Source organism: Rhinoderma darwinii, chromosome 9 (genome assembly GCF_050947455.1).
Source record: "Rhinoderma darwinii isolate aRhiDar2 chromosome 9, aRhiDar2.hap1, whole genome shotgun sequence".
Taxonomy (NCBI): Eukaryota; Metazoa; Chordata; class Amphibia; order Anura; family Rhinodermatidae; genus Rhinoderma; species Rhinoderma darwinii.
In genome coordinates, this window is record NC_134695.1 from 15,423,591 (window position 1) to 15,432,128 (window position 8,538).

At 38.3% G+C, this 8,538-nt stretch overlaps 1 protein-coding gene across 1 annotated transcript; it reads right to left on the reverse strand.

The window, feature by feature from the left end:
- Nucleotides 1-4,253: 4,253 nt before the first annotated feature.
- On the reverse strand, nt 4,254-6,983 carry LOC142660268 (forkhead box protein A4-B-like). Its single transcript, XM_075836859.1, has 2 exons — nt 6,915-6,983; nt 4,254-5,381 (listed from the first exon to the last, which is right to left on the reverse strand). Exons 1-2 carry the CDS (start codon nt 6,981-6,983, stop codon nt 4,254-4,256), a joined length of 1,197 nt encoding a protein of 398 aa, XP_075692974.1.
- Between the last annotated feature and the right edge of the window lie 1,555 nt (nt 6,984-8,538).

Here is an 8,538-nt window from a genome sequence, read left to right on the forward strand (position 1 = left end):
TCCGGATTGGAGACACAGCGCCGCACCTGTCCTCAGGTTGTGTCTGGTATTGCAGTTCACCTCCATTGAAGTGAATAGGACAGAGCTGTAATACCACACACGACCTGAGGACAGGTGCGGCGCCATGTTTTCCTGGACGACCCCTTTAAGACTTTTCCCATGTGTGTGTGTGTGGCAGAGTGGAGTGTGCACGGGCGCCGCTGATACTTCATAGCCGCTTATCAGCTGTTTTGAAGAATCAGCGGCGAGAACACACACACACACACACATCCCCCAAACACACAAAATCAAGTGTAATCAAGCGTTTTTTATGTGTTTTTTTTACACGTAAAATGTGCAAAAAAAAAAACATGTCAAATACGCGGCCTATTTTCAGGCGTAAACGAGGCGTTTTACGCCTCGATTTACGCCTGAAAAGACGGCTCCAATACGTCGGCAAACATCTGCCCATTCATTTGAATGGGTTTGCCGACGCACTGTGTCGACGACCTGTCATTTTACACGTCGCTGTCAAAAGACGGCACGTAAAATAACAGCCTCGGCAAAGAAGTGCAGGACACTTATATACATTATATGCAGGACACTTCTTGGGACGTAATTTAAGGCGTTTTTCATTGAATTCAATGAAGAACAGCTCCAAATTACGGCCGTAATTGACGCCTCGCAAAACGCGAGTACGAGCAATTACGTCTGAAATGACGGAGCTGTTTTCTCCTGAAAACAGCTCCGTCATTTCAGACGTAAATGCAGTTAGCGTGTGCACATATCCTAGGGGTATGTTCACACACAATGTTTTCAGCTGAAAAATCGGAAGCAGAACGCCTACAAGCATCTGCCCATTGGTTTCAATGGGAAATACGGCGTTCTGTTCCGACAGGGCGTTTTTTACGTGGTATTTTTCCAAAAATGGCACGTAAAAAGACGCCCGACCAAAAGGAAGTGCACATCACTTCTTGGGACGTTTTTGGAGCCGTTTTTCATTGACTTTATAGAAAAACAGCTCCAAAAACGGCCGTTAAAAAACGCGAGTTTGATTAAAAAATGGCTGAAAATCAGGATCGGTTTACCCTTTGTTTAGTAAGCGTGTGAACATACACTTAGCCTTTTGGTGTGTCCTATAACTTCTTCCAGCTGCAGAATCACACCCAATATGGCTGCCAGACACTGCTTAGCAATTTGAAGACAATTTGAAGACACCTTTACCTGGCTTGTGAGAGGGGGGGGTGAGGTTCCCTCCCACATTTACAGCAGCTGTGAGTCAGGTTGCTTTGCCTTATTCACCTTGCTGTAATTCTGGGAAGTGCTCCCCCTGGTGGCCAACATTGGAAAACATGTCAAATTATTATTTAATTTTTAATACTTTCCACCACACGGAAAAAAAAAAAAAATACAGCAAAAAACTTAAAAAATATAATAGAAATAAGTAACGACACTTAAAAAAAAAAGGTTTAATTTGCGACACATTCCCTTTAACGTCTAAAATTAAGGGGTTAATAAATACTGCGGCCATTTTATTCTATCTGCATTGTCTCTTGGTCTTTAGTTATTAATTACGTTTTTAGTATGTGTGTTTGAAAGGTTGGGTGGCGCTTGTGAGGTTGTTTTCCAGGGGTTGAACTGAGCCCCCTAGTTCCAGTGAAGGGAAATCTTAATGCTTCAGCATACCAAGACATTTTGGACAATTCTATGCTTACAACTTTGTGGGAACAGATTGGGTAAAGCTCTTTTCTGTTCCAGAATGACTGTGCCCCAGTGCACAAAGCAAGGTCCATAAAGGCATGGTTGGGCGAGTTTGGAGTGGAAGAACTTGACTCGCCCACACAGAGCCCTGCCCTAAGCCCATTGAACACCTTTGGGATGAACTAAAACGGAGACTGCAGTCTTTTGCCCCATTCACCAAGATAAAGCAGATGCTTTCCCCATTGAAAACTAAGGAGAGGTGCTTGCGTCTGGCTCTCGCAATTGAAATCTATGGGAGTAACCGAAATAGCTGAGCAATCTTCACTCGGCTCTTTCTGTAACTCATAGAATTTATAACTGAGTTAAAATAACTTAGATTTTTTTTTTTTTACACAATAACTTTAATAAACAAATATATTAATATACAAAAACGGAACAAACATCAGTATGAAAAACAGGATGCATTTAAAATGTCAGAGATATTCAATATAAAACAAGTGTTTTCCAAACTTAAAGGGAACCTGTCACCAGCATTTCACCTATTGAACTTTACTTATCCCTCACTGGCCACTGCTATCAAAAGTTCACTGCCGTTCTCCCCTCTCCTAAACTCCTCCTCCGACTGTAAATAACGGTCTGCACACATTTCACACTTTTTATCGTAATAATTCAGTGTCCCTTTGTACGCACACAGCAGAAGAGGACATCAAGGCACAAACGCGGGATTTTGTGTGCTGGGGGAAGCGAGGAGTTGTCAATCAAAAGTAAGGAGGCGGGGTAAACTCGGAAAGACTTGAGGAATGAAGATATGACTCTTTTCAAATGAAGATTTGGCTCTTTTCATACAAAGATTTTACTCTTTTCAAATGAAGATACGACTCTTTTATTCTCATTAGAACACGTGTTGGAACACTAAAAACTGAATACTAAAGCTACAGAGCCGACTAACAAGACAATTATAGGTTATATAGAAATGATTTTTCACCCACTACCACCAGGTATTGCCGGTTTAATAGGGGAAATGCTGGTGACAGGTTCCCTTTAAACACAAAACAGCAAAGACATCACATTTTATATACAGGGTGGGCCATTTATATGGATACACCTAAATAAAGTGGGAATGGTTAGTGATATTAACTTCCTGTTTGTGGCACATTAGTATATGGGAGGGGGGAAACTTTTCAAGCTGGGTGTTGACCATGGCGGCCATTTTGAAGTCGACCATTTTGTATCCAACTTTAGTTTTTTCAATGGGAAGAGGGTCATGTGACAGATCAAACTTATCGAGAATTTCACAAGAAAAACAATGGTGTGCTTGGTTTTAACGTTACTTTATTCTTTCATGAGTTATTTACAAGTTTCTGACCACTTATAAAATGTGTTCAAAGTGCTGCCCATTGTGTTGGATTGTCAATGCAACCCTCTTCTCCCACTCTTCACACACTGATAGCAACACCGCAGAAGAAATGCTAGCACAGGCTTCCAGTATCCGTAGTTTCAGTTGCTGTACATCTCGTATCTTCACAGCATAGACAATTGCTTTCAGATGACCCCAAAGATAAAAGTCTAAGGGGGTCAGATCGGGAGACCTAGGGGGCCATTCAACTGGCCCACGACGACCAATCCACTTTCCAGGAAACTGTTCATCTAGGAATGCACGGACCTGACACCCATAATGACATAAATAACTCATGAAAGAATAAAGTAACGTTAAAACCAAGCACACCATTGTTTTTCTTGTGAAATTCTCGATAAGTTTGATGTGTCACATGACCCTCTTCCCATTGAAAAAACTAAAGTTGGATACAAAATGCCCAACTTCAAAATGGCCGCCATGGTCAACACCCAGCTTGAAAAGTTTCCCCCCTCCCATATACTAATGTGCCACAAACAGGAAGTTAATATCACCAACCATTCCCATTTTATTTAGGTGTATCCATATAAATGGCCCACCCTGTACATTAATAAAAAGGTATTGCAAAGATCCAACAAATCTTGAGTCCATTTTATATCTTTAACATCTAGTGCAACAGTAGTTTTATCATTTGGACATTAAAGACATTTAAGAGAAAAATTTGAAAACGAAAATATTGTTTTAGAAAATGATTTTAGTGTTAGTTTATAAATATAAAAACCTTCAGGTCACATAATTGTTGCCACATAGAGTTTTAACAATACAAATGTAGCCAAATAGGAAAATAGCTTCACAGTTTATATATAAAAATGATGCTCCACAGTGGGAAATTATTATCTTCAGCAGTTGCTCACAAGTTATCAAGTACATATAAACTTCATAAAAAGAGCTGACACAATTGTCCATGTATATAGTATCTGATCTCTTCTAGCAAATTCTGAAATACATAGTACACATCATAATTACTATTGTTTGTATCAGTGTTAAGCATATAATGCTACAATATATTTTCCTCTATTTCATGAGATTCTTAAAGAGTAGCATTGTGATAATGGTCTTTTAAATTACTAGTTCCTCAAATCCGGGAGACTACAGTCCAAGCATGTATGGTAAATTAAATAAGATACATTAATAAAAAGTAATATAATAACCGTTCATATTACAGAGAACTAAGTACGGGCCTGGAATACAGATTTGCATAATAACTGTCATTGGTGGATGTAGGCATGTCCAATCCACTTTTCGTGGTGATATTGTGATAGTCAGCAGTATAATTGGGATAGTGAACAAGGTGATTAGTAGTAGAACACATATCAGTTTTACTGGAGTAGGTCTGAGCCTGTTCAGAGGACATTAGTTGGGTGATAGAAAATGGGTGTCTGCCAGGAAAAGGGTCATGCTTCAGTTGGGGATCTTCAACCATTCCGAGGTAACCATCATTAGGCAAATTTAGAGGATATAAAAGCTGTGAAGTTGACCCTCTTTGCTCTGAACCAGGGCTAATGCATGCTGGAGTACCTCCATTTGGTTGTGGAATGTTTGCCAACAATGAGTCTCTCTCACCACTGTTTGTCACAGCTTTTGGGGATCGGGATGAAGAACTCTCATCATAGGTATCAGGAGACTCCTTCAAATTCCCTACCACTTCATCTGCAACTTTACCAGTCTTTTTTTGTAGGTCTGAAGCTCCAGATCTGGACCTCTCACACTTGAACCTCTTTTGACGTCTCAAGTAGCATCCATTTTCAAACATATTTCCAGAGTCTGGGTGGAGAGTCCAATAAGAACCTTTCCCTGGTTTTTCTGGAGAGCGTGGAACCTTAATAAAGCAGTCATTGAATGACAATGAGTGACGGATCGAGTTCTGCCAACGTTGTTGGTTCTGCCTGTAATAGGGGAAGAGATCAATGATCCATTGGTAAATGTCATTCAGTGTCATCATCTTATTTGGAGCCTGCTGAATGGCCATTGTGATAAGTGAGATATATGAGTAAGGAGGTTTGGCATGAGAGTAATTCCTTCGGTAGGTTCGAGGATCTCTCTGGAATTCTGCCTCTCCTTGGCAATATCCGTGCGGATAAGCAGATGAGGATGCTGGAGATGCCATTGGAACTCCCATATTATGAGCCAAAGAGTTGAGAGAACCAAGGTTATTCTGTATGCTGTTGACAGGCCCCACCATGGTATTGTTCATGTAGGTCATGGTTGGTGTTACTGTGGAGACATCACTAGACATAAATGAGGTGGGTTGAAGGCCATTAGTCATGTTGTGTAATCCAGAGTATACCTGAAACAAAATAAGGCAATATAGAAATAAGGCAATATAGAAATAATGCAATATAGTATAATATAAGAAGTTCTGTTCTAATAATAATAATAATAAAAATATATATATATAAATGCCCCAGGCACCGTATGAATAAAACATTTTAGCACACAATGCATGCAGATTCTCAAATAAATAAATAAAAGATCTCCTTTCATCTTTAAATAATGGCTTTGGTAAGGTTTCTATACATGGTACTCTTCAGTGTATGATGCATCTTTCCTGATGGCTATTATACATATTAGGATTACACCCTCCACAGTTTCGCACTTCCTTCTCTCTGGCAATGGCATACCAAATTAACTTGTAGTTTCTAAATACAAGGTATTGGAATAACAATGACATTTAATTGCTAAATGCTGTCTTTTACCTTCACAACCCAGACATCAATGGCAATGTTTTGTGTATTCCTTATAAAATGATGTCCTAACACAATTTCCTACAGCAAATATATAGTCTGTCAAAGCCAATTGTATTCCTGTAAGAAATATCACAGCTAGGCATTTGTAAGCACATTTTAACATTGTCATAACAGTCTTCAAAGTAGAAAAAATATCTATAGGACTAATTTAAACGTTACATGTCCAAGATAAAACTAACATTCTGGTTTGGAAGTAACTTACATTTAAAAAATTATGGAATTGCATAATCAACAATTCCCTAAAATATTTCAGTAATGAAAGTACTCTCATTTGTCTAATGGTAGAATGAGTCATCCATAAATACAGCTAGGTAGCTAAGGAATTTTTTCATGAAAACCAATCAGGAAATTGTAATCCATAGCAAATGGCCGTCTATAGACTGCAAATAGGACAAAAATGACAAACTGGTATAAGGCTGGATTCAAACATATTCTTTACTCGAGTTTTCGGAGACATGTTACACAGTTATTTGTTGCACTTTTTTTTTTTTAAAAAGGTGTTACTTTAAAGTTTAAGGTAAGAAATAAGAAAGCCTACATACACAGTGTTCTGATTTGTGAAGCTCTTGTAGCATTTTTTGGGTTAGTGGCATATTTTATAGGCTTCTCTATAGGACTTTAATAAACGGTAGGAAAAACTTGTACAAAATGTCACAAAATAAAAAACACACCAAATACGCATGTAACAAATACCATTAAAAACGCATGGCATTTTTTAACATGCTTTAAAATGCTGAAAAGTAAAAATTGTGTGAAGGAGGCCTTAACCAGTCTTTAGCCCATAGCATCAGAGAATCCCTGCAGTTGCCTTTTGCATTTTAGGATCACTTCTACTAACAGCAGACACGGTTCCATTAATTACACTGTCTTAGAGACCTATTGCTTATGCAATGCCTTAATATTTCAAGTAAAGTACCACAAACTAGAATTGCACTGATACAACATTATAATACAGAAATAAATTAAAAAAAATGCAGTGATCCTTGATCATCTAAGAACATTCATAAGGTTGATCACAGTTGATGAAACTTTAATATGTACTTTTGTGAGTAATTCTGAAGAAGGAGTCTTACCTCATTCTCTGAGTATATAGAACTCCAATCCATTGGGTCTTTTATTTCCAGTTTGACTCTATTGAGCATGGTCTGACGTCAGCCCTGTTGAACTGAAACCTTTCTCCCTAGGGACTTTGAGGTGTTCACCAGTCCCAGCGTGTTGTTACAGATGTTTCCAATGTTGAATCCAAGTGTGTCCCTGTGAAACAATCCCTTCAGACATTTAAATACATATCCAACTGGTCATTTGAATAGGCCTATCCCTCTCAAAGTATCCACCCTTTTCCTCAATTTCTCTATGACCTCTACACTGACTACCTGCAGAGCTAAATCACTTAAAGACAAAGGAAGTCAATAGTACCTCCCTAACTCCTTTCATTCACAAACACCTCCTACCCATCTCTTTTTCAATCACTAGTCTGTCTCATCAAAATGCTAATAGGATCAAGTAGTTCCCCATCCCTAAAGCTGAAGGGTCAGGGTGGCATTTTCATTCTAGAAATGTATTGTCAAGAAGCTCTTCCTGTCTCAATTTCAGGAGATCTATATTGTAGGAATCCTCCTTTAACAGAAACTTCAACTGACCACCATGAAGTGAAAGTGCAAAGGGATGACTCCCTGACCTGCATATATCCTTCCAAAAAAGACTTACAGTGCACCTTCTCTGAGAATAATAAAATGACACATCGTTACTGTACTAAATTAACATTAGATTCATTGACATTATATGAAACATTGACCCTCATGCTGTTAAACCAAGTGCCACTTTGGGAAAGTTAACAGTTGTGCATTAATTTAAACGTTATGGCCAGTGCCAGTTTTCATTTCCACATTCAGTCAATTTATTTAAAAAAAATGAAAATAGAAAACATGAAAAACCTTATTACAATTAAGAACTACCAGTGAATGATGGGGATCTAACTTTTTTTGTTCCCCCCAAGTAATACTATGGTCACGAACTACTAAAATACTATGTCAGGCATGTTTTCTTTGTTGATATGGCCAACTATAACTGTAATGACAGATTTAGATACTGTTGTATACTGATGTCTACCATTTCAATATTGACACTGTGCTGCTAGGGCCCTTACATATACTGATTAACTAGTAACTGTTGAGATGCAAGTTAAATTGGATTTGGTGAAGGGCATATCCGTTTTTTGCATGATCAAAAACAACAGTTAGAGGATTTCCAAGACTAGAATTACCTATACAAGAAGGAAAAAATGCTGAAAACGAGAGGAAAAGGTCTTGAATCCTAGCATTATTAAATGTGATCAGCTCATTAAGGCTGATTGTTCACACATATTCTTTTTTGCTTTATTACTACAATATGTTTTGAAACATTTTCCTGATCTGCTGGTTCAGTTTATCATGTTGACAGGAGAAATGTTCATACAAATGATCTGATGTACTAATAGATACAGCACATGGCAGCCAAACTGAATTTAATTTGTATAGCCATCTTAAAGCTCGCCATAGACTTTAATATTATAGGCAATGATCCAAGTGAACTTATGGAACATATAAAACATAAGTGAAGCAAAAATAACTGTATAAGGGCTCATTCGGACGAGCGTTGAAATAACTGACAGCATACGGACCCATTCATTTCAATGGGGCTATTCAGACATGCGTGAGT

What these genes read in the sequence shown, in the direction of transcription:
- LOC142660268 (XM_075836859.1), bottom strand. Translation starts at nt 6,983, where the DNA reads ATGCTCAATAGAGTCAAACTGGAAATAAAAGACCCAATGGATTGGAGT. An exon ending in CTATATACTCAGAGAATGAG is followed by an intron (nt 5,382 to 6,914) that starts GTAAGACTCCTT and finishes ATTTTGTTTCAG; the next exon opens with GTATACTCTGGATTACACAA.